General features: G+C 37.7%; 1 protein-coding gene across 2 annotated transcripts in view; it reads left to right on the top strand.

The window, feature by feature from the left end:
• BBOX1 (gamma-butyrobetaine hydroxylase 1) overlaps positions 1–26,867 on the top strand; it is a 77,606-nt gene that overhangs the window by 24,382 nt on the left and 26,357 nt on the right. For both annotated transcript variants that reach the window (XM_060018624.1, XM_060018623.1), the window contains one exon: positions 1,829–2,027. In XM_060018624.1, the coding sequence (XP_059874607.1) occupies positions 1,829–2,027 (199 nt within the window). The remainder of the gene's footprint in view (positions 1–1,828; positions 2,028–26,867) is intronic.

Here is a 26,867-nt window from a genome sequence, read left to right on the forward strand (position 1 = left end):
ATATTAATTGTCAGTTTCCGTGTCCAAGTCTCCCATAGACTATGAGTTCCTGAAAACCTACTGCCTATCACTGTGTCTCACGACATGGTAAAATATGTATTTTACACCATCCACCCTCCAAAAAGATTATGATTATATCCCAAACTCTTCACACCCCATTGTTATCGCTTTAGCCAACTTGCTCTGGCCCATGTGCTGAGCTGCTTCTCTTTGCCAAGCTGACTTGGTTTAATAGTAAATTCTAAGGTTTTTCTCTAAAAGCACTTGATAAGAAACACTGAAAAAAAAAGGAACAGGAACGGCTATAGTTCTTTCAGTTACGGTTAGTCCCACAAAGAGAAGAGTTAAAACAAAAATTAGGAACCAGTGGCTGAATATAAACTTGACTTCCTGAGAAGATACAGTAAGTCACCTGGAATGTATTCAATACTGAAGAATATTAACATTGTCCAAAATAATGAATGCAACCACTAGGGAGGACTCATTTAGAGTTTGCAATTTAGGCCCTGAAAATTCTGCCTCATCATGCATTATGCAATATTATGCAAACTTTGGCAGTATATGTGTTTATAATCTGATTAGTTCTCCCCCCCTCTCCCCGCCCCGACACACACCTGCTCATCTCTGTGAATGTCCTCATGCAACTCGCTGATGGGAGATCAGGAAGTGGCTTCCTGCACCTGTAAGTATCTTTGCTACTACTAAACCAACATCTGACTCCTGAGACATCCTTGGTTCTGCAGAAACAGCCATGCTGACATCAAAGAAGAAATGATTCCCAATCTACAACTACTACAACGGAACACTGACCCAATCTTTTGTCTTAAACTGGAGGCTCTGGGGTTGTTTTCTGTAACATGACATCTATTTCCCAGTTAGAAAAGGGAGGCATTGCACAGGATGATTTTGAGATCATAAGACCTCATTCTGTCACTTGTTAGGAAGGCTTGCCTTCCTAAGGTAAATTCTTTCCGCCAAAATGAAGAAATCAAGTGGATTAGCTAGAGTGGTCTTTGCTGAATGCAATTGTTAATATCTGAGTTATTTTCCTTGGCAAAATTATGTTTCCTCCATGTTCTACTTCCTTTGAGAGAGCCTGGTTTGTAAGCAAATTATTTTCTACATTTGTTTTCCTTTCTGTTTTTTCAAGTAAACATTTTTATGAGCCATAAATCATGAGGAATCAGAAAACAAAGAAAGGCATTTGACTTTATCTCATGTGGTATTGTCACCAAAGTGTTTGTGCGTGCCATGAGCACAGCTTTCATCTTTTCCTCCCCATGGACAGCTTTTGCTGACTCCTGTGAACAAGCTGACCCTAGAGAAAGCTTCTTATCAGGTAAAACAAGAGGAAGAAGGAGCAATTCCTACCATGGCAAACACTTCTCACCCCGACCCCCAGGGATAGGCATACGCTGTTCTAGCACATGATTCTGATTTTATCTCTATTTGGAATTGAACAATATAACTTAGCTGTTAAAATACACACTATTTCAAGGCTATTTCTAAGCAATGTCCAGGCAAAGAAGCCCTAAGGACCTATGTATCAAGAGCCATCACAAGCTAAACAACATTCTCTTGGCAAATGTGCTATAGTGAATACCTGTCATGGGTCTTCCACAGCTGTAGGCAGAAAGCATAGAGTAGACTGGCTTGGGTCCAGGGAAGAAGAGCTGGTAACTTAGGCATTTCTAATATGACTGAAATTTAATCAATTCCATGATAGAACAAAGGTCAGCTTCCATGAACTAGTCCCTTCTCTGAGGTTCTCATTGTATGTTAAAAACAGTGCAATCCCATCTGGTTTCTTCTTTTTCTTAATTCACAGAATGTCAGTACTGGGGCTCAGAGTTCCAGCTACCTACTCTGGATTTTGAAGATGTTTTAAAAGATGATGAACATGCATACAGGTGGCTCTCCAGGCTCAAGAAAGTCGGCATAGTGCGACTCACAGGAGCATCTGACAAACGAGGAGAAGTTTTAAAACTTGGGAAAAGGATTGGTTTCCTTTATCTCACATTTTATGGGTAAGTCACCCAATAGCTGGTGTTCTGCCATCATATATAGGGTTTGATATACTTTCCAGACAGGGACTCTTTTGATTGATGATATAGAAATTTCCACAATGTCTTGACAGGAAGTCAGATGAGAATCTAAAAGTGGAATTTCTCTGAGAATGACGTCAGACGCCAAAGACAGGATAGTTAAAGGTTGAGGATTAGTTTGCTAGGGCCGCACAACAGAATACCGTAGACTGGGTGGCTTAAACAATACAAGTTTATTTCCTCACAGTTCTGAAGGCCAGAAGTCCAAGATCAAGGTGCTGGCAGGGTTGGTTCTTGGGGAGCGCTCTCTTCCTGACTTGCAGTTGGCCACTTTCTCACTGTATCTTCACATGGCCTTTCCTCAGGGTACCAGCACTCCTGGTATCTCTTCCTCTTCTTATAAGGACACCAGTCCTACTGGATTAGGGCCCTGCCCTTAAGATTTCATGTAATCGGGAACTCCCTGGCAGTCCAGTGGTTAGGACTCCACGCTCTCACTGGAGAGGGCCTGGGTTCAATCCCTGGTCAAAAAAAAAAAAAAAAAAAGATGTCATTTAACCCTAATCACCTCCTTAAAGGCCCTTTCTCCGAATGTAGTCACATTGAAGGTTAGTGTTTCATCATATGAATTTGGGGAGGACACAATTCAGTCCATACCAAGTGGGATAGAAGACTGTTTCTCTAAGGCTTTTTAAAAATATTCAGCTTTACAAATGTGAACGTTCATTAAAGTTTTACCTCCCAAGAGTTGGCACAAAATTAGGTTGGGCCCTGGGGAAATGAAACGAGCCACCAGATGTTTTAAATAAAGCTAACATGCAGAAAATTAAGTCTACGCACTTTAACAAGTAACAGGAAATACAATTGATTTTAACTTTGGAACAAGAGGCTGTTTGCATAAGAATTGCCTGGGAGGTAACATTAATTACGGATAAAGAAAACACTAGCAACAGGAAACACTACCTGGAAGTGGGGGTATGACTGTATTTCTAATCTTTAGGGTGAGCCTGTCATTTGCGATGGAGACACTTATTCTTGGGCTCAGAGTAGAGGGCACTAAAAGTGAAAAGGACCTGCAAAATGCAAAGTTTGCAAACTGGTAGCACACGGGCAGTATTCAGATGTGTTTTGTTTGGCTCACATAATATTGAAAAAAAATGGGATCAACACTTAAAAACTGGAAGATTTTACATTAAATATGGAGCTGACTTTTCTTGAAAAATCAAATGTAGCAACAACTGAGCTTAAACCCCTGCTTGCCAGCAACCTGCTGGAGGTAAGAAAAGGCTGAGCCCGGAAGACAGCATATTCTCACTCTCCAATTTCACGAATTCTGCCCCCAACTCCCACCTCAGACCTGCAAGAGACCTGCTAGCCTTTGACTTTGCCCTTAGGTTTGTTAATCTAGAGTAAGACCTCATCTGTAGGTAAACAGAAGGTCAAAAATATTCAGTCACTTGCCTTCAATGATTTGAGCATGTTTATTCATGGTAGAAGACTCTATCATGTTTAGGCTTGGATGACCCAGTCCCCACCCCCATCCCAAGAACAAACTTTTACCATTAGCGAGTTTGTGTCATACAAAATTTTTATCTCCCCTACATCTGTAAGAATTTAAGCTGCTTTAACAGATTACAGCAGCAACAACAGACAAAGGAAAGAGGAAGAGTTTTGAAATTATTAAGAGCCCCAACTGTATTATTTTCTCTCTATTTTTCACAACTTTCTGGAATAGATATTATCCCTGAGTTCACTAATGAGGAAGCTGAAGCCCAGAGAATTAAAGTATAAACCCAAGTTTCCACAGATAGTAAACAAGGAACCAGAGTTGGAATCTGTGTCTGTCCCATCCCTGGGCTTTCTAATCTACCTCACTATCAATCATAGTATGAAGGAAGCACATTGAAAAGATGCCTTAGGGCACTGGAGGTAAACAGAACACTTCAAATATCTTCTAAGTTCTTTTTACTTCATTTTTATTTGCTGACAACAGACTTTTTGCACTGAGGCCAACACATTTCACAGTTTCATTACAGTGCCCAAATTTGGGGCTCTTTGTTATGGCTCCCTAATTTCCACCCCCATCCATCACATTAAGGGTCAGATTCTTAGTCCTGATTTATAACTTGTGTTTTATTTTGTTTTGTTGTTACAAATCCTAAAAAAGTCTTAATAATTTGGCCACTGATCTAATATTGTGAAATTTGTTGGAATGAATACTAAAGGTTTGTTGTCAAAACAAATCAGACTTCCTACTACTCTTCCATTCCCTTTGTCCCAGATCTTTGCATCTGACCACAGAGTTTATCTACACAATTTCACCTTCAGCAGTTGATCACATTTCTTCCCTAAATCTCTCAAACTATACTACACTCCAGAAAATGCCTTTCTTTCCACCTTACTGCTTCTTCCACCAATAATTGCCAAGATCTCTTTTTTTAATTTTTAATTTTTTTTTTTTTTTGGTAATTTCGAATTCCCTACCTCAAGAACTTAACGAAGAGAACAGTTTTGTTGTTGTTGTTGTTGTAGTAGCTTTGATTTTGTTTGTTTGCTTACTTGTTTGGGGGGATTTTGTCAACAGAATGAGAAAAGTGAATATTTTCCCCGAAGTTACTTGCCTTTTCTATACTGAAGTCAGGGTAACATGAGATTTTAAAAAAAGGGAGATATTTAGGACAATGTTTCTCAACCTAGGCTGCACAGTGGAATAACCAATTTAAAAAATACTGACATCTGGGTCCCATCTCCAGAAATTTTTTTTTTTAACAGGACTTGGATTTGGCCTGGGTATCAGGAATTTTAGAAACACTTCAGGAGATGCTCATTTGCAGCAAAGGTCATAATCTTCTGGTTGAGAGGAAGGGTAGTTCAAGAGAAGGCAGGTCACAGGAGGTGTGGAGCTTGGTTTCTTTACATCCTCTGAACTCTCACAATTATGTAGACTAAATGGCACTTGTCACGTTCTTCTTTGTACTGTGGTAATGCCTGGACGTGACTTTAGAACAGAATCAGTAGCTGCCTTAGACAGGGTCTCTCCCTTTCATATCTTTGTTTCTCCACTGGCCTTACTCTTTTTATTTATTTATTTATTTATTTATTTATTTATTTATTTTTGGCTGTGTTTTATCTTCGTTTCTGTGCGAGGGCTTTCTCTAGTTGCGGCAAGTGGGGGCCACTCTTCATCGCGGTACGCAGGCCTCTCACTGTCGCGGCCTCTCTTGTTGTGGAGCACAGGCTCCAGACGTACAGGCTAAGTAGTTGTGGCTCACGGGCCCAGTTGCTCCACGGCATGTGGGATCTTCCCAGACCAGGGCTCTAATCCGTGTCCCTGCATTGGCAGGCAGATTCTCAACCACTGCGCCACCAGGGAAGCCCTGGCCTTACTCTTGTTTGAAAAATAACTGGTTGGTGATTGAGTGAACAGAAAGAATAAATGAAGGCAATAAATAATGAAGGCAATAATAATAATGCCAGAAATAAGAAAGAGACAGAGAAAGCAAAGTGGGGAATGTTAAAGGTAAACTTTGCTTTCCGGGTAGATTTTTCAAGGAGCCTGGTTTCCGCTCTTGCTTAGCTGCCAAAAACAATAATAACTTGATGCTACTTCACATGTGCTTGCCTTGGGAAACTAACCTAGTACTTTTCCATTCAAATAGGGTTACTAGTTTAGAGAATTTAAACTGTGTGGGTCTAAAGTGAGAATTATAATGTCTATTTTGGGGTTTTGGCTGTCATCTACATTGTTAGATTGTTGGTTGGATAAACAAAAACAGTAGATTCCAGAACTTTCTGTATTTTTAGCATAGGGTAGGCAAGGAATAAATATATAATGAATAAATTCACACCGAGTTTTTAAAAGACTATAAAGCAGCTGACGAATGCAATAATTATTAGAGCATTTCATGTTATAAAATTATGTCCACCTATCAAAATGGCAATAGCTTTGAGGATATATGTTTACATCATTTTCCACAGCTGTATTTTCTCAGATACTTGACATTTTTTGACAGTGCATCATCTAGGCAATATTTTTTCATGCAGCCATATGAAATGCTCAGTAACCTTACTGCCTTAATGATGAAATCTTTCCTGGGAGAAAAGAATAAGAGTTGGTAAAGAAACCCCCATTGTCAATTTTGTCAAATACATATACATGTGGAGCAGTATGTAAAAAGATGACCTTTTCAGGAGGATTTAAACCTTTGACTTGGAACAATGTAGTTTTTACAGAATGAGGCCAAAAGCCTCATCCCATGTCCCTGACCACACCCCACCCTCACAAAAGGAATGAAAATAGCTTTCTGGATCATTTCTTTCTTTATTGAACAAAATATCTGAATTTTATGACATAATTTAACCCAATGGGAAATAGTCATTGTAAACTACACTCCACTGCCATCTTCAATGACTGAATGCAAGTTAGAATAATGCATTTGACAATGCATCCCACAGAGTAAATCTTAAAGAAAGTACAGTCACTGTCAATGAAAGAGAATGTCCTGGTCAGTGGTATTGTCGTCTTACTCATCCATACAAGAACCATTCCTTGAATACTTTACCACATGCAAGGCACCATGCCAGGCATTTTGTTCTGAACTAGATCTGGGTTTCTACTTTATGCAAAACTATCTTTGGTGATTGCTGTATATGGGTGAATATAAAGAGTTGATTTGACTTCATATAGATAATCTGGAACAATAAATATTCCATAAAACCAAGGAAAAAACTGTAAAGTACCCCTGGACTTTTGGCATTATAAATGAGGGAAAAAGATAGTCAATACATGCCAACAGTAATTAAAAGGTAGCACATAGCTCAAGGGTGATACTCTCCCAGCCTGGTGAAAGCAAGGTGAAGATGGGGTGATATTCAACTATCAATATGGCAGCTAGAGAGAATGAAGCCAGACTCCTCGAACTTACACAGGCTACCACTGTATAAACAGGTGTGACATTACTACATACACATTTGATTACGACTATATAATTCTATACTTCTCCTCCCCATCTCCAGCTAGCCCAACTTAGATGCAAACCATTTTTTTTTTTTTTTTTTTTTTTTTTTTGCGGTATGCGGGCCTCTCACCGTTGTGGCCTCTCCCGTTGTGGAGCACAGGCTCCGGACGCGCAGGCTCAGCGGCCATGGCTCACGGGCCCAGCCATTCCGCGGCATGTGTGATCTTCCCGGACCGGGGCACGAACCCATGTCCCCTGCAGTGGCAGGCAGACTCTCAACCACTGCGCCACCAGGGAAGCCCTAGATGCAAACCATCTTATCCACCAAAGAGAGTTGGTGGGGAACAACTACAGCCATAGCTCCTTTCTCACGTTGCTCAGGTTGCTTTCCTCCCTTCCAACTTAACACCTTCTTTCTTGCATGCATCTCCCTCGCTTTTCCATCTCCTTTATCCTGTCTACAAACAACATGTTCCAAGTCCTCCTCTGATTTTGGTTGCTTTTTGGCCTTTCGTGCCCTAGTTGCTTGACCTATTAATCTTTCTCCTCCTGTGTTCCAACCACCATCCCTGCTACATCCTCCCTTGATCTGGTAGCCTCTGCAGTTTTAAGGGAGAGAACCCCTCTCCCAGCCTCAGCTCTGTGAGATCACTACCAGCGCCACATCCCCATGCCCAGGCATTACAAGAAAACAAAATAAGTACTTTACTACTCATCCTAGGAGCCAGTTTTGCATTCTGAACCGCCCATCCAGAAAGAGGGGTGGAAATTCCCTTCTCTCCCATATATTCCTAATATCTAGTTAGGCAATTTCTGTTTCTTGTGGAAGATTCCACTTTTAGGGATAATGCATACAGTGTGAAAGAAAATAAACTACTGTGTTGTAAGATACCACTACTGTTAGTTTGCTGGGTTGTAGTAATATTTGCTAGTCATCATATTTTGAGACTGTAATTAAGACAACAATGAGAAGTTCACATGCTCTTCCCTAAAAAGGCAAAAGCATAACCTGAGAATTTCTTCTCTAATTAGTTGGACAACTAAATTAACTGGTGTGGTCAGGGTATTACTATTTATATATACTTGTGTGTGTGTGTGTGACACAGAGATGGGGTGGGAGAGGAGGGTTCGACATCGTATTTTTTAGTGTTTACCATTAATATTGTGTATTAACTAGTTACCTTTCTTGTGACTACTAGCCAGGATAACCTTTGAAAATAAGGCATGTGTATCTCATTGCCATTGCCACCGTCATATTGAGCTCTTTGCAGGCAGAAACAGTGGCCTGCTCAATACTAGCTTGGTGTCTCACACACACTTATCTCTCAGGAAATGTTAATGAAAGGGAATGTATGCTATGATATTGAGAAATTCCATTTGATTAAGACATCAAAAATTCTTTCTTAGCATTGTCGACATTTATCAATCCTTAGAAAATTAACCTCATGAACAACTCATCAGAAAGTCAAGAGGAAGAAAAATACAAATTTCAACCTTAGCTAGCAAAACTCCTCTTTTCCAGATCAGAGCCCAGAAGTTCAGTTCTTTCTTCTTCTTTCTTCTCTCTAAGAATATTTTATTTTCTAGCACAAGCAAGATGCAGTAACACATGTAACAAGGATTAGACTAAGAAGAATAATCAGGTGAAAATTAAAAAATATATTTTTCTGAAACACTAACATCAGGAATAAAATAAAGATGATGAGAGACAATGAGGAATAGGTGTAAAAGCAAAGAAATTTATGAATCTTGGTGGTAGTCAAATTTTATCTTGTGGAGACAGCATGAAAGATATGTAAATGCTAAATAAAACTTATAAGGCCACAAATTGTAGTGGAAAATAAATAAATACTTTGAAACACTTCCTTCCATAAAGTTTAGGGAAGAATTGAGGACCCAATGCCCCAGAGCATCTGTATTGCCTTACTACCCAGAGAGCTGCCCATGGGACCAGTAGGGAAGCAGAGCTTAATCATGGCTTCACCACCAGCTATTTGTAGGTGAGAAGTTGGTCTAAACTTTTAGTTTCCCAGAGTTCTATGATTCTCCTCTACTGAGGCCTTGTTTCTCTTTCTAAAGGAGTGTTTTACTACCTATCATGCCCTTTGAGGCCTTTGGATGAAAATTTGCTGGAAAAAATCTAAAAATGTTACTATTACTGCTGAGTTTTGCATCTGCGTGAGTACCTTGCATGCAGGCTTCATGAGATGAATAAAATAATGTCAAACAGCAAATGTTTCTATTGGGCTGTTTGTCAAATGCACCAGCCAAGCCAGTTAAAAATTAACATTATTGAAATAGCCTCTGGGGAGAACAAACATATCTCCTTTCCAGCATTCACTGGATTTCTGCTAGCATTTCTGTAAGCCAGCCCAGCAGCACTTCACACATTAGCTTGTATTAGAGATTGAGGATGTATGAGTGAAAAATATGATTATTCTTTGGCATCTGGCCCCTTAGAAATTGCTCCTACCATTAGTACTTCCTCCAAATCTGACTTTGAAACAGCTACTTGCTTGATATACATGTTACTAGAAAACATTTGTGAAGTGTGGGGACTGAAGAGGGGAAGAAAAAACAAGTTTACCCATTTTGCTGAAGTTTCTAGCCAAGCAATTGCTTGAGAAAACCACACAGCCCTTCTTGAATAAAAATGGCTATAAAATAAAAACTAACCTAGAAGCAATTCAGACTTGGGAAGAAAACTTGTCTGAGTTCTGAATTGAGTTGTAATTTCATCCTACTTTGTGAAAAATCTACCCTGAAATTTCTTAATGAGCTGTTTTAGATTTAGTACTGATCACAGTATTTGAGGATTGGGTTGGGGGAGCTTTAAAACGTGTATTCTCCTGAGTATTAGGGTTTCCCAAGCAGAGTAACAAGCTGTGTTCTTTCGGCCATTGTGAATCCCAGTTTACGTTATCAGCCAAGAGCCAGTCTCTGGAGTTCCGTTTGTTATCTTGGGTTTCACGGTAAAGTAGCTGCCAACCAAAAACACTTGAGTATGAGGTCATCTCATGAATGAAAGGAAAAATAATTTCTGTATCTCATGCTCCTCTAGAAATCACTTGAGGAAATTTACAGGCTACCCTACTAAGGCAGTTGCTTTTCCACAAGCCCTCTGATCCCCATTACCTCTTTGGTTATACTCTGTGCAGCCAAGACAGGCAGCTGCTGTTATTGAGATGGGAGAAAATAATTTTCTATTAAGCACTTTTTATGTGCTAAGTATTGAGCTCCATGCTTTACCATCATGATCTTGAATCTTGACGATTTTGATAAGAATCATTATCCCCATTTTAAAAGTAAAGAAACTGAGGCAGAAGAATCAGCTGCAAACTGTGGTTTACTTGACTCAACAGTCTGTGATCTTTCCTTTACAACACACCACTGCGGTGGTTTGTTGATATTAACATTTTCCCATAATCCCTAATGCCATAATAATTGTTGACTATCAAATGTGTCTTCAACTCATACTGCTAGTCCAGATGCAAGGGTATAATTTGACAGGATTATGTGGAAAGTTCTCAAACTAAACCATAATGACAGTACCAGACTATTCATTCCCTTCCCCTCTATTAAATTCAAATTATAGCCAACTGTTTATGCAAAGGGAAAATGACAGTTGACAAACAGATCACTTGTCACAAGAGAAGATAAAGTTTGTATTTATTTTTCTTTTTTTAAAATTTTTTAAATTTTATTTTATTATTTTTTATACAGCACGTTCTTATTAATTTTAGTCATCAATTTTATATACATCAGTGTATACATGTCAATTCCAATCACCCAATATATCACACCACCACCACAACCACCCCGCCACTTTCTCCCCTCAGTGTCCATATGTTTGTTCTCTAGATCTGTGTCTCAATTTCTGCCCTGCAAACCGGTTCATCTGTACCATTTTTCTAGGTTCCACATATAGGCGTTAAAATATTTGTTTTTCTCTTTCTGACATGCTTCACTCTGTATGACAGTCTCTAGATCCATCCATGTCTCAACAAATGACCCAATTTCGTTCCTTTTTATGGCTGACTAATATTCCATTGTATATATGTACCACATCTTCTTTATCCATTCGTCTGTCGATGGGCATTTAGGTTGCTTCCATGACCTGGCTATTGTAAATAGTGCTGCAATGAACATTGGGGTGCATGTCTCTTTTTGAATTATGGTTTTCTCTGGGTATATGCACAGTAGTGGGATTGCTGGATCATATGGTAATTCTCTTTTTAGTTTTTTAAGGAAACTCCATACTGTTCTCCATAGTGGCTGTATCAATTTACATTCCCACCAACAGTGCAAGAGGGTTTCCTCTTCTCCACACCCTCTCCAGCATTTGTTGTTTGTAGATTTTCTGATGATGCCCATTCTAACTGGTGTGAGGTGATACCTCATTGTAGTTTTGATTCCACAGGCTGCAGGATTGTAGTTTTTCTTGCTTCTAAAGTTTATATTTTAATGTTTCACATTAATAATCTAAACTAGCATCCAATTCTTGTTCTGAAGAAATAAATTAAGCACAGTTTTCCTTTCACCCCCCGAAAAACTATTAAATATGGTAAATGTGGAAATCTTATAGTTTTGTGTTTTTTTTTGCAATGTACTACATTCTAAGTTTTTCCTAATGAAGGCCTTTGGAACTTTGGAGCAAATTGCTGTAACATTTTTCTTTATGTTTTTAGAGGCAGCTGCCATCTTTCTATCATTACCTGTCTTCATTTTTATTGTTGGGGGTATTATTAACCTTTAAAAATAAATTTTCAAAAAATACTTCTCATGGTAGAATATAGATACAGAAAAATCACATAAAACAAATGTATAGCTTAAAGAATTACTAAGGCAAACACCCTTAAATACCATTTAAGGTCAAGAAATGGTCAAGAAATGGAACATTGCCAGCCCCTCTACAGCCCATCCACAAGTCCTAACCAATCACAAACCTCTCTTTTCTCCCCACATGTAATAGTGCCCCTGAACTTTAAGGTATTCACTATCATATTCACTTACATGGTTTTCTAGTTTAAAGTATTAGCACCCAAGTGTGACTTCCTTAGCACTACAGTTTGGTTTCCCAACTTTTTAGTTTTCTGATATCTTTTTTCCTTACCTACAATCAGTTCTATTTGTAAACATAAATTTATTAATCAGCACCAGTGCTATGTCAATGTATTTCTATTCACTTCGCTTGCCTGAAGCCCATTCTCTCATAAATTCCTCAGGAAGAACTCATGGGAACAATACTCTCTGAATTCTTGCATATTGAAAGCAACTTAAGACCTTTATACTTGAAAATCAGCTTGGCTAAATATCAAATTCTTGTCTCACAGCATCTCTAAGATGTCAGTATGGTTTTATTGGTAATCTAATTTTCTTTTCCTTATAAATAATTTGATATTTTTACCTAGATTCTCAAAAGATTTTATTTTCTTTAAAGACCAAAAATTTTATAGACTATTTCTTCATGTTGGTTGCTCTGGGGTAACTTTTTCAGGGAGTATATGGGTTGATCTTTCAGTGTGCAGTTTCGAAGCTCATTTTTTTAATTTCAAGAATTCTTTTGAGTTGTAGATTTTAGTATTTGTTCTGTTCTTTACTTTGAGTTTCTTCTCTTGAGGACACCTATTATGTATATGTTAAACCATCTTTGCCTATCCTCTTAATTTGTTACTTTCTCTCAAATGTTCTTACCTTTTTTAAAAATTTTTTAAATTGAAGTATAGCTGATTTAGAATGTTGTGTTAATTTCTGCTATACAGCAAAGTGACTCAGTAATACACATATATACTTTTTTATATTCTTTTCCATTATGGTTTATCCCAGATATTGAATATAGTTTCCTGTCCTATACAGTAGGACCTCATTGTTAATCCATTCTATATGTAATAGTTTGCATCTCCTTACCCCAAACTTCCAATCCATCCTTCCTCCAACCCCCTCCCCCTTGGCAGCCACAAGTCTCTTCTCATGATCATGGTATCTTCCCTGCCAGGTAATTATACAAGTCTGTTCTCTATGTCTGTGACTCTGTTTCTGTTTCATATATAAGTTCATTTCTGCCATATTTCAGAATCCACATATAAGTGATATCATACGGTATTTGTCTTTCTCTTTCTGACTTACTTTACTTAGTATGATAATCTCTAGTTGCATCCATGTTGCTGCAAATGGCACTATTTTGTTCTTTTTTATGGCTGAATAGTATTCCATTGTATATATGTACCACATCTTCTTTATCCATTCATCTGTCAGTGGACATTAAGGTTGTTTCCATGTCTTGGCTATTGTGAACAGTGCCAACATGAACATAGGGGGGCATGTAACTTTTTGAATTATAGTTTGGTCCGGATATATGCCCAGGAGTGGGATTGCTGGATCATATGGTAATTCTACTTTTAGTTTTCTAAGAAACCTCCATACTGTTTTCCATAGTGGCTGCACCAGTGTACATTCCCACCAACAGTGTAGGAGGGCTCCCTTTTCTCCACACCCTCTCCAGCATTTATTGTTTGTAGATTTTCTGATGATGCCCATTCTGACTGGCATGAGGTGATACCTCATTGTAGTTTTGATTTGCATTTCTCTAATAATTAAGGGTGTTCAGCAGCTTTTCATGTGCCTCTTGGCCATCTGTACATCTTCTTTGGAGAAATGTCTATTTAGGCCTCTGCCCATTTTCTGATTGGGTTGTTTGCTTTTTTGTTGTTGAATTGTATGAGTCATTTGTATAATTTGGAAATTAAGCCCTTGTGGGTCGTGATTTGAAAATATTATTTCCCATTCCGTAGGTTGCCTTTTTGTTTCGTTTATGGTTTCCTTTGCTGTGCAAAAGCTTGTGAGTTTGATTAGGTCCCATTTCTTTATTTTTGTTTTTATTTCTATTGCCTTGGAAGACTGACCTAAGAAAACATTGATATGATTTATGTCAGAGAATGTTTTCCCTATGATCTCTTCTAGGAGTTTTATGGTGTCATATCTTATGCCATTTTGAGTTTATTTTTGTGTATGGTGTGAGGATGTATTGTAACTTCATTGATTTACATACTCCTGTTCAACTTCCCCAGCACCACTTGCTTTGAGTCTTTCTCCCATTTTATATTCTTCCCTCCTTTGTTGAAGATTAATTGACCGTAGGAGTGTGGGTTTTTTTCGGGGCTCTCTGTTCTGTAAAATTTATGCATATGTATGTTTCTGTGACAATACCACATTGTTTTGATTACTGTAGCTTTGTAGTATTGTCTGAGTGTAGGAAGGTTTTGCCTCCTGCTTTGTTATTTTTCCTTAGGATTGCTTTGGCAATTCTGGGTCTTTTATAGTTCCATATAAATTTTAGGATAATTTATTCTAGTTCTGTGAAAAATATAATGGGTGATTTGATACAGATCTCTCTTTTTTTTAACATCTCTATTGGAGTATAATTACTTTAAAATGGTGTGTTAGTTTCTGCTGTATAACAAAGTGAATCAGCTATATATATATACATATACCCTCATATCCCCTCCCACTTGCATCTCTGTCCCACCCTCCCTATCCCACCCTCTAGGTGGTCATAAAGCACCAAGCTAATCTCCCACTGTAATGCTGCTGCTCCCCACTAACTATCTATTTTACATTTTCCAGTGTACATATGTTCATGTCACTCTCACTTCATCCTAGCTTACCCTTCCCCCTCCCCGTGTCCTCAAGGCCATTCTCTACATCTGTGTCTTTATTTGTGTCCTGCCTCTAGGTTCTTCAGAACCATTTATTTTTATAATCTATATATATGTGTTAGCATACAGTATTTATTTTTCTCTTTCTGACTTACTTCACTCTGTATGACAGACTCTAGGTCCATCCACCTCACTACAAATAACTCAGCTTTGTTTCTATTTATGGCTGAGTAATATTCCATTGTATATATGTGCATCTTCTTTATCCATTCATCTGTCGATGGACACAAAGGTTGTTTCCATGTCCTGTCTACTGTAAATAGTGCTGCAATGAACATTGTGATACATGACTCTTTTTGAATTATGGTTTTCTCACGGTATATACCCAGTAATGGGATTGCTGGGTTGTATGGTAGTTCTATTTTTAGTTTTTTAAGGAACCTCCATACTGTTCTGCATAGTGGCTGTATCAGTTTACATTCCCACCAACAGTGCAGCAAGGTTCCCTTTTCTCCACACCCTCTCCAGCATTTATTGTTTATAGACATTTTGAGGATGGCCATCCTGACTGGTATGAGGTGATACCTCATTGTAGTTTTAATTTGCATTTCTCTAATGATTGGTGGTGTTGAGCATATTTTCATGTGTTTGTTGGCAATCTGTATATCTTCTTGACAGAAATGTTTATTTAGGTCTTCTGCCCATTTTAGGATTGCGTTGCTGGTTTGTTTGATATTGAGCTGCATGAGCTGCCTATATATTTTGGTGACTAATCCTTTGTCAGTTCCTTCATTTGTAAATATTATTTCCCATTCTGAGGGTTGTCTTTTCATCTTGTTTATGGTATCCTTTGCTGTGCAAAAGCTTTTACGTTTCATTAGGTCCCATTTCTTTATTTTTGCTTTTATTTCCATTACCCTAGGAGGTGGGTCAAAAAGGATCTTGTTGTGATTTATGTCATAGAGTGTTCTGCCTATGTTTTCCTCTGAGAGTCTGATAGTGTCTGGCCTTACATTTAGGTCTTTAATAAATTTTGAGTTTATTTTTCTGTATGGTGTTAAAGAGTGTTCTAATTTCATTCTTTTTTTGAATGTAGCTGTCCAATTTTTCCAGCACCACTTATTGAAGAGGCTGTCTTTTCTCCATTGTATACTCTTGCCTCCCTTATCTAAGATAAGGTGACCATATGTGTGTGGGTTTATCTCTGGGCTTTCTATCCTGTTCCATTGATCTATACTTCTGTTTTTGTGCCAGTACTGTACTGTATTGATTACTGTAGCTTTGTAGTATAGTCTAAAGTCTGGGAGCCTGATTCCTCCAGCTCCATTTTTCTTTCTCAAAGTTGCTTTAGCTATTCAGTGTCTTTTGTGTTTCCATACAAACTGTAAAATTTTTTGTTCTAGCTCTGTGAAAAATGCCATTGGTAGTTTGATAGGGATTGCATTGACTCTGTAGATTGCTTTGAGTAGTATAGTCATTTTCACATTGTTGATTTTTCCAATCCAAGAACATGGTATATCTCTCCATCTGTTTGTGTTATCTTTGATTTCTTTCATCAGTGTCTTATAGTTTTCAGAGTACAGGTCTTTTACCTCCTTAGGTAGGTTTATTCCTAGGTATTTTGTTCTTTTTGTTGCAATGGTAAATGGTAGTGTTTCCTTAATTTCTCTTTCAGAATTTTCATCATTAGTGTTTAGGAATGGAAGAGAGTTCTGTGCATTAATTTTGTATCCTGCTACTTTACCAAATTCATTGAGTAGCTCTAGTAGTTCTCTGGTAGCATTTTTAGGATTCTCTATGTATAGTATTATGTCATCTGCAAAGAGTGACACTTTTGCTTCTTCTTTTCCAATTTGGATTCCTTTTATTTCTTTTTCTTCTCTGGTTGCTGTCTCTAAAACTTCCAAACCTATGTTGAATAATAATGGTGAGAGTGAGCAACCTTGTCTTGCTCCTGGTCTTAGTGGAAATGTTTTCAGTTTTTTACCATTAAGAACGATGTTAGCTATGGGTTTGTCATATATGGTCTTTATTACATTGAGGTAAGTTCCCCCTATGCCTACTTTCTGGAGGGTTTTTATCATAAATGGGTGTTGAACTTTGTCAAAAGCTTTTTCTACATCTATTGAGAAGATCATATGTTTTTTACCCTTCAATTTGCTAATATGGTTTATCACATTGATTGATTTGTGTATATTGAAGAATTCTTGCATTCCTGGGATATACCCCACTTGATTATGCTGTATGATCCTTTTAATGGGCTGTTGGATTCTCTTTGCTAGTATTTTGTGGAGGATTTTAGCATCTATATTCATCAGTGATATTGGTCTGTAGTTTTCTTTTTTTGTGACATCTTTGTCTGGCTTTGGTATCAGGGTGATGGTGGCCTCGTAGAATGAGTTTGGGAGTGTTCCTCCCTCTGCTATATTTTGGAAGAGTTTGAGAAGGATAGGTGTTAGCTCTTCTCTAAATGTTTGATAGAATTCATCTGTGCAGCCTCTGGTCCTGGACTTTTGTTTGTTGGAAGATTTTTAATCACAGTTTCAATTTCAGTGCTTGTGATTCGTCTGTTTATATTTTCTATTTCTTCTGGGTTCAGTCTCAGAAGGTTGTGTTTTTCTGCGAATTTGTCCATTTCTTCCAGGCTGTCCATTTTATTGGCATATCATTGCTTATAGTAATCTCTCATGATTCTTTGTATTTCTGCAGTGTCAGTTGTTATTTCACCTTTTTCGTGTCTAATTCTATTGATTTGAGTCTTCTCCCTTTTTTTGTTGATAAGTCTGGCTAATGGTTTATCAATTTCATTTATCTTCTTAAAGAACTAGCTTTTAGTTTTATTGATCTTTAGTATGGTTTCCTTCATTTCTTTTTCATTTATTTCGATCTGGTCTTTATGATTTCTTTCCTTCTGCTACTTTGGATTTTTTCTGTTCTTCTTTCTCTATTTGCTTTAGGTGTAAGTTTAGGTTGTTTATTTGAGGTGTTTCTTCTTTCTTTAGGTAAAATTTTATTGCTATAAACTTCCCTCTTAGACTGCTTTTGCAGCATCCCATGGGTTTTGTGTCATCATGTTTTCATTGTCATTTGTTTCTAGGTATTTTTTGATTTCCTCTTCGATTTCTTCAGTGATCTCTTGGTTATTTAGTAACGTATTTTTTAGCTTCCGTGTGTGTATTTTTTCCTCTAATTCATATCTAATCTTATAGTGTTGTGGTCAGAAAAGACACTTGATATGATTTCAATTTTCTTAAGTTTACCAAGACTTGATTTGTGACCCAAGATATGATCTATCCTGGAGAATGTTCCATGAGCACTTGAGAAGAAAGTTTATTCTGTTGTTTTGGGATGGAATGTCTTATAAATATCAATTAAGTGCATCTTGTTTAATGTGTCATTTAAAGCTTGTGTTTCCTTATTTATTTTCATTTTGAATGATCTGTCCATTGGTGAACATGGGGTGTTAAAGTCCCCTACTCTTATTGTGTTACTGTAGATTTCCCCTTTTATGGCTGTTAGTATTTGCCTTATGTAGTGAGGTGCTCCTATGTTGGGTGCATAAATATTTACAATTGTTATATCTTCTTCTTGGATTGATCCCTTGATCATTATGTAGTGTCCTTCTTTGTCTCTTGTAATACTCTTTCTTTTCAGGTAGACTGCCTATTTCCTCTTCATTTGTTTGGTCTGGTGGGTTTTTACCTTGCTCCTTCATCTGCTATTTGTTTCTCTGTCTTCTCATTTTGCTTAACTTACTGTGTTTGGGTCTACTTTTGGCAGGTTGCAGGTTTGTAGTTCCCATTGTTTTTGGTGTCTGCCCTCAGTGGGTAAGGTTGGTTCAGTGGGTTGTGTAGGCTTCCTGGTGGAGGGGACTAGTTAGTGCCTGTGTTCTGGTGAATGAGGCTGGATCTTGTCTTTCTGGTGGGCAGGACTGTGCCCGGTGGTGTGTTTTGTGGTGTCTGTGAACTTAGTATGATTTTAGGCAGCCTCTCTGCTAATGGGTCAGGTTGTGTTCCTGTCTTGCTAGTTGTTTGGCATGGGGTGTCCAGCACTGTAGCTTGCTGATGGTTGATTGGAGCTGGGTCTTTGCATTGAGATGGAGATCTCTGGGAGAGCTCTTGCCGATTGATATTACATGGGGCTGGGAGGTCTCTGGTGATCCAATGTCCTGGAGTCTGCTCTCCCACCTCAGAGGTTCAGACCTGACACCTGGCTGGAGCACCAAGACCCTCTCAGCCACAGGGCTCAGAACAAAAGTGAGGGAAAAAAAGAAAGAAAAAATAATAAAATAAATAAAGTTATTAAAATTAAAAATTATATAATTAAAATTGTAAAAATGAAAAAGTAAGTTTAAAAAGAGAGCAACCAAACCAATAAACAAATCCATCAATGATAACAAGTGCTAGAAACTATACTAAAAGAAACAGACAGACATAACCTTAGGACAAATGGTAAAAGCAAACCTACACAGACAAAATCACACAAAGAAGCATACAGATACACATTCACAAAAAGAGAAAAAGGAAAAATATATACATATATATATATATATATATATATATATATATAAAAGGAAGAGAGCAACCAAATCAATAAATAAATCTACCCATGATAATAAGCTCTAAATACTAAACTAAGATAAACATAAAACCAGAAACAAATTAGATGCAGAAAGCAAACCCCAAGTCTACAGTTGCTCCCAAAGTCCACCACCTCAATTTTGGGATGATTTGTTGTCTGTTCAGGTATTCCACAGTTGTAGGGTACCTCAAGTTGATTGTAGAGATTTAATCCCCTGCTTCTGAGGCTGCTGGGAGAGATTTCCCTCTCTCTTCTTTGTTCGCACAGCTCTGGAAGTTCAGCTTTGGATTTGGCCCTGCCTCTGCATGTAGGTTGCCCTCTGGCATATCTTCTTCGCCCAGACAGGAGAAGGTTAAAGGACCACCTGATTTGGGGGCTCTGGCTTACTCAGGCCAGTGGGGAGGGAAGGGTACAGAATGCGGGGCGAGCCTGCGGCAGCAGAGGCCAACATGATATTGCAACAGCATGAGGCGCGCTGTGTGTTCTCCCAGGGAAGTTGTCCCTGAATCACGGGACCCTGGCAGGGGTGGGCTGCACAGGCTCCCAGGTGGGGAGGTGTGCATAGTGACCTGTGCTTGCACACAGGATTCTTGGTGGCTGCAGCAGCAACCTTCGCGTTTCATGCCCGTCTCTGGTGTCCGCGCTGATAGCAGCATCTCGCACCCATCACTGGAGCTCGTTTAGGCAGTGCTCTGCCTTCTGTGGGCACTCGGGGAAGGAATGCCCTCACCTCACACACCCCAAAACAATGGTCTCTTGACCCTTAGGCGGTTCCAGATGTTTTCTCGGACTCCCTCCCAGCTAGCTGTGGCACACGAGCCCCCTTCAGGCTGTGTTCACGCAGCCAACCCCAGTCCTCTCCCTGGGATCTGACCTCCAAAGCCCGAACCTCAGCTCCCAGCCCCTGCCCACCCCGGCAGGTGAGCAGACAAGCCTCTCGGGCTGGTGAGTGCTGGTCAGCACCGATCCTCTGTGGAGGAATCTCTCCACTTTGCCCTCTGCACCCCCATTGCTGTGCTCTCCTCCATGGTTCTGAAGCTTCCCTCCCACCCACCCCCTGTCTCTGCTAGTGAAGGGGCTTCCTAGTGTGTAGAAACTTTTCTTCCTTCATAGCTCCCTCCCAGATGTGCAGGTCCCGTCCCTATTCTTTTGTGTCTGTTTTTTCTTTTGCCCCACCCAGGTACGTGGGGAGTTTCTTGCCTTTTGGGAAGTCTGAGGTCTTCAGCCAGCATTCAGTAGGTGTTCTGTAGGAGCTGTTCCACGTGTAGATGTATTTTTGATGTATTTTTGGAGGGGAAGGTGATCACATCTTACTCCTCAGGCCACCTTGAAGGTCCCCTATCTCTTTCTCTTTTTTTTTTTTTTTGACATTTAAATTTTCCTCCCTTTCATCCTGTAGTCATCCAAAGGCATTATTTGTTATGCTTATTTGATCTTGTATTTCTTCTAATTTAGTTTTCATTTTCTAATTATTTTTAATTTTTTTTTCTTTTCTGAGTATGTCATCCCATTTTTGAGTTTCTGCTTCTTATGTAAGTTATTCTTTCATATATTGTACCAAAGTCTTCTGGATTCATTAGAAGTAGCTATAAGTAGAAAATAGAAGTTAGAAACAGAAAAAAATATATTTTTCATCTTTTAGGGGCATATCCTTCTATCAATGATGTATTTTCTGTAGGTGTGCTATTTCACTATTTTTTCTTTCTCTTTTATAAATTAACTATGAGACTAAAACTTAATCATTTGTATGTTGCTTATCTTTATATAAAATGTGTTTTCTTAACTATTAAAGGGAGATGTGATTCAGAAACCTTTTATAAGTTATGGTTTTAAGCTATATTTCAAAATTATGGGCAATAACATTCTAAGACCTCCCAGTCCTTCTCCTTTACTTTCATCTAGACGTTTTTCCTTTGTCCCTGTAATGCTCAACATAGGATCTTTTTCTCAGAAGGAAGCTTTATCATGGAAGGGAATTTAGTAAGATTTTAGAGTTCATGGTGCTCAGACTATTCCAACTCCTTACTATAGACCTCTTGTATTCAGCTATAGTGGAATGTCAAAATCCCCTCCCAGATTTAATTACCATTCTCAAGTTGCCCTACTGCACTTTCCAGTGAATATCTGTCAGTAATTTGGGAATTTTTCTGGTCCATCAGACATCTAGTTGCTTCCCTCTGCTTCCTCCTACACAGTTGCTTTGGAAGGCCCATCTCTATACTCACTCATTTTGGGGGTTCATGGAAATAACTTGTCACCTAATTTTAATTAGATATTGTCACTGAGTTTTGGGGTTTGTACTCTAGATGTCTTGCAGAGAGAATTCAGAGAGATTAAAAACTTTGTCACCACCAACATTCCAGAATCCTCCTTGTTTACTTCATATCTTTATGTTTTATGGAGCTGTTCAGTTCCCTGCTGTAATGAGATTTTTTTTTTTTGTAAGACTCTACAGGACTATAGGGAAGCAGAAAGTTGAAGAGAAGCCAAGAATAGCCATTGAGCAAATCTTCCTTGCTCATCTCTCACATCCTCTGATAGATCATATTCTTTCCCTCCACTAGGCCTTCTCACAAGGTATTTTTTTCTGCCTGCAATGTCCTTTAGCCTTCTAAGTAAATCCTACTCAATCTTCAGTTCTCCACCTGACTGTCACATCTTTACTCTCATAACACCTTGTACGTTAGCTTTGGAAGATAAATCACACTAATATGTCTTCTGCATAGACTGTAAGTTCCATGAAGTGCAAGTACCATGACTATTCTATTCACTTCTGCATCCTCAGTTCCTGGCCCATTGTATGTGTCTAATAAATGATAATGGAAAAATAAATATCTGGATGTCTGATGAGTGACTGCATCTAGCAAGTCACATGTGGAAGCATCACAACTATAGTTAGAAATAATAAGCAATATGTATTCCTTTAGATGGTTAACTATAAATTTTTTTGGTTTATTTTAGCTAGGAGAGTGTTTTCCATGTTAAAACTTAAAAAATAAAAATAAGATATGAACATTATGTTTTTGATACAATGGGATAAGTAATGATGTTCAAAAAGGCATTCTTTCTTATATCTGACAATAAGAGTTTGCAGCAGGTCAACATTGGAGGTTGTAGCTGCTGGGAACAATAAATCCAGGTTGCAGGTTTAGAACATCTTTTCATATAAATAGTACTTCAAAAAAGAAAAAGATTACAAATAAATTCAGCATGATTTTCCAAGTGTGAGCCACTAACCAAAAGAGTATAAAATCTATCACCCAGGTTATAAAGAAAAAATCTAGTGAAAACAAAATTTCAGCATTCCATAAATACTGAAGGATTCAAATTTGTCACAAAACACTATTAATATCATGAAATGCCATGGTATCTATGACTGGCCATCTAGATTAGGGTGAATCTAGTAAATTAGCATTCAAACCAATTCCATGAAACACAGTGCTACCTTAACATCATGATTTTAATGTACAGAAGATTTTGACAAAATTCTTGAATAGATGAGGAAAAATAGGGAAAGTTCTAATTAAATGTTGAGAATGACATGAATAGCTCAGTGAAAATACTTAGGCTTGTTTAATAACATCTTTGGCAAAAGCAGTATTATTTGTACAGTGACAATTACCTGCCCCAAGTACAATTACAAGCAAGTCTACACCATCAGATTTAGATGCTACACTGAGCCTGCTTCTTCCTCTTTAGAACAACCTGGTCCTGCACCTCTATTGCATGACAGCTCCTGATAATCTGCTTGAGTTGTTTCCTTTCTTAGAACAACCTAAGAATATGTCACTAATAAGAGGTGCATGTAAGTACACCCTAATCTCACTAAGGCTCCACAAGCGGACTTTTTAAAAATGCTTTCTACACAGGCCAATGGATCATACTTGCATTTATTTCTGCTATGTTTCATTGGAGGTTTGGATTTGAGAAGGATAAGTGAAAGCTTAGAGTCATAGAAGCCTTCCTGGCATGACTCATTTCTATAAGGAGGTAGAAAGGTAAATCAAATGACATTTCTAAGATTTTTCCAGACTTATGCTATAACTATTAAGAGAAGGTTTTATGATTGGAACTGGCAAACTACTTTCCTGGGATTTATCATTATGTGTGAGCATAGACTTTTAGGCTATACATCCCATACCGTGCCTAAGACACTTTAGGGCTATAAAATGTTTACCATCCCCTGCCAGTTAGCTCAGAGGGCTGGAGAACTGCTTTGAAGAAGTCAAGTCACAAGCCCCATCCCTGTAGAAGCCAGTTAGTGTCAAAGAAAAGATCTGTTCCCTGCCTAAAGCTTGCACCTTGAATCTCAGCCAGCTCTTGGCCACAGCAAAACTCAGTTCATTTACCCTTGATCGTAGGAGGAACCAGGAAAGAGAATGTAGATGGATCAAAGCAAAACGATCATCACTCTTGGACAGAAAATCTAAATAAAGTCATTTCCTCCTGACAGTGTCGACAGCATCATCTTCTTAGAAGACATTATATATTCTATAATTTGATGAAATTACTCTTTTTGTACCTAAATCCCTTCCTATATGTAGATTATTCTTGGAATGCTGATGTTGACAATAATCTGAATCTGTATTATATATGGACCATGGAGTGACACGAACTTCATAGAGAACATGTATTTCTTGGCTATAGTCACAACAATATAATGGATTGCCTGACTCATACTTGAGTTGCAGCAGGCTATACATACCCTTTTCTCCTTTCACTATGACTCTTTCCAGTTTATGCCCACATATGGATGGCTCTTTAATTTTAATGAAAGTTATACCAGGCTTTCCACCCCAAATTTAAATGAGAAAAAAAAAAAAAAAAAACAGAGCAAAATAGCTAGTTTCATTCTCAGTCCCAGAGAATGGGGAAAAAGCCCAACCTTTTCATTTCAGAGTCCTCTGCCTCAAATACATCTCTCAGACATTCACATTTCTCCTTCCCTTATTTAATTCAGGTTTCTATGAAAAATTTCAGCTCTTTCTAGATACTTCCCAAAGCATCATTTCCACCATGATGTTCTCCTGACCCCAAGCCTTATCTCCTTGCCTTGCTTTATTTTCTTTATAGCACTTACCTCTATCTGATATTAGATTTGGTGATTACTTGTTTGTCCTTTTTGTTCCCTACTATATTACTAATGCTAAAACAATACCTGGAATAGAATAGGTTTTTTCAATATATATTTATTGAAAATGACTTAATATGAACATAAATTAACAAATAGACATTATAACAGCAATAAAATGGCATGCATGTATAGTGACATCTTTTCAAATCAGCTTTGGTTTATTTTGAGACACAGCTTCCTTCCAATTACCCATTGTTTCAATCTTCCAAGGAAAAGCCTTACAAAATCTGAATAACGGTTGCTTCTCTTGCCACAGAGTTGCAAGTAATCTCTAGTTATTTTTTTAATTAACTTTTTATAATGTTTAAGTCAAGCTATTCTCTGGTAATAGAGGTAAAATAGACATAACATAAAATTAACCATTTTAACATGTGCATTTCTCTGTCATTTAGTACATTGGCAATGTTGTGAAACCATTACCTCTATTTAATTTTAATCCATTTTCATCATTGATGTTACTTTTTAGAAAACTTATTATTCATCTTGGAGTGGTAGAAAACTAACCCATTACATAGCAAAATGGTAAATAAAGGAAAGAATCAAGCATTTATCTCATCATCCCTATTTAAGCTATTATATGGGGTAAACAAATAGTAGATGAGGGAAAATGAATCTTTTTAAAAGTATTCCAACTGATAAATAAAAAAGAAATTATTAATTTGGTATTTCACTATTTGGAATCCCCAGTGAATTAGTGGGTCTAGCTATTGAGCACGAGCAACAAATATCACAAAAAGAAAGACATCTAGATATTCTGTGCCTTGTAATAAAAGAACACAATCACATCTACAGTTTTGTCCAAGAGAGAAGACAGAGTCTGCCCAAGCCTCTGCATTTAGCTGCCAATTTTCCAGAAACACAGAGGACAGGGAACATGTTGAAGTACACCATGAGTATACAATCTGCAAAGTCCAGGCTGTGAGGAACTCTATAGGGCAAATTCACTAATTTCTTCAAATAATAAATTGTAAGAAGTATAGGCTGGAAGAGAAACATATAGATTAAGAGACTTAAAAGACATAACAATTGTTTTTAATGGGCAAGATTAAACATAGTGTCTTAGGATACATGTTCAGGGAATAAAAATGTAAAGAAATGCAAAGAAATGATAAGTATAGAAGTCACAGTCATGGTTATTCTAGAGAAGAAAGGATGGTGACTGGGACAGGGCATATGTTTGAGCTTAAAGTTCTGTTTCTTGATCTGAGTGAAGTTACAAGAGTGTAATTAAAACTTCATTAAGTTCTCCCTAAGATCAGGAATAAGACAGAATGCTGTTTTTTACCACTTATATTCAACATTGTACTAGAAGTTTCGACAAGAGCAATTAGGCAAAAAATAGAAATAAAGGCATCCAAATGATAAAGGAAGAAGTAAATCTATCTCTTTTCTCAGATGGCATGATCCTGTATGTAAAAAACCCAAAAGAATGCACAAAAAAGTTACTGGAGCTAATAAATGAATGCAACAAAGTTGGAGGATACAAGATCCATGCAGAAAAGTCAGTTGTTATATGTATATCAGCAATGAACAATCTGAAAAGGAAATTAAGAAAACAATTCCATTTACAGTAGCATCTAGAAGAATAAAATACTTATGAATAAATTTAACCAAGGAGGTGAAAGACTTGTAAAATGAAAACTACAAAATGTTGCTGAATGAAATTAAAGATCTAATAAATGGAAGGACATCCTATATTCATGAATTATAAGACATAATATAGTTAAAGATATCAATACTAACCAAAGTGGGCTACAGAGTCAATGCAGTCCTTGCCAAAATTCCAATGGCCTTTTGGCATAAATGGAAAACCCAATCCTCAAATTGATAGGAAATTGCAAGGGGTTCAGAATAGCCAAAACAATATTGAAAAGAATAAAGTTGGAGGACTTACCCTTCCTGATTTTAAAACTTACTACAAATCAACAGTAATCAAAATATTGTGGTACTGGGATAAGGATAGACATATAGACTAATGGAATATAAGTGAAAGTGCAGAAATAAACCCGTACATCTATAGCTGATTGATTTTTAACAAGGGTGCTGAAACCATTCAATGGGGAAAGAATACTCTCTTCAACAAATGGTACTAGGACAACTGTATACCCACATGCAAAAGAATGAACTGGGACCTCTTACTCACACCACTTATAAAAAAGTAATTCCAAGTGGATCAATTATAGAGCTAAAATCATTAAATTCTTAAGAGAAAACATAGGGGTAAATATTCATGACCTTGAATTAGGCAGTGGATTCATACATATAACACCAAAAACAGCAACAAATATAAATTAATAGGACTTCATCAAAATTAAAAACTTTGAACATCAAAGGACATTCCAAGAAAATGAAAAGACAACCTACAGAAGAGGCAAAAATATTTGCAAATCATGTATCTAAGGGTCTAGTATCTCAGATATATAAAGAACTCTTACAACTTAACAAAAAAAAGAGAGACAATTTTAAAATGGGAAAAATACTTGAATACATTTCT

Source organism: Delphinus delphis, chromosome 8 (assembly GCF_949987515.2).
Source record: "Delphinus delphis chromosome 8, mDelDel1.2, whole genome shotgun sequence".
Lineage (NCBI taxonomy): Eukaryota > Metazoa > Chordata > Mammalia > Artiodactyla > Delphinidae > Delphinus > Delphinus delphis.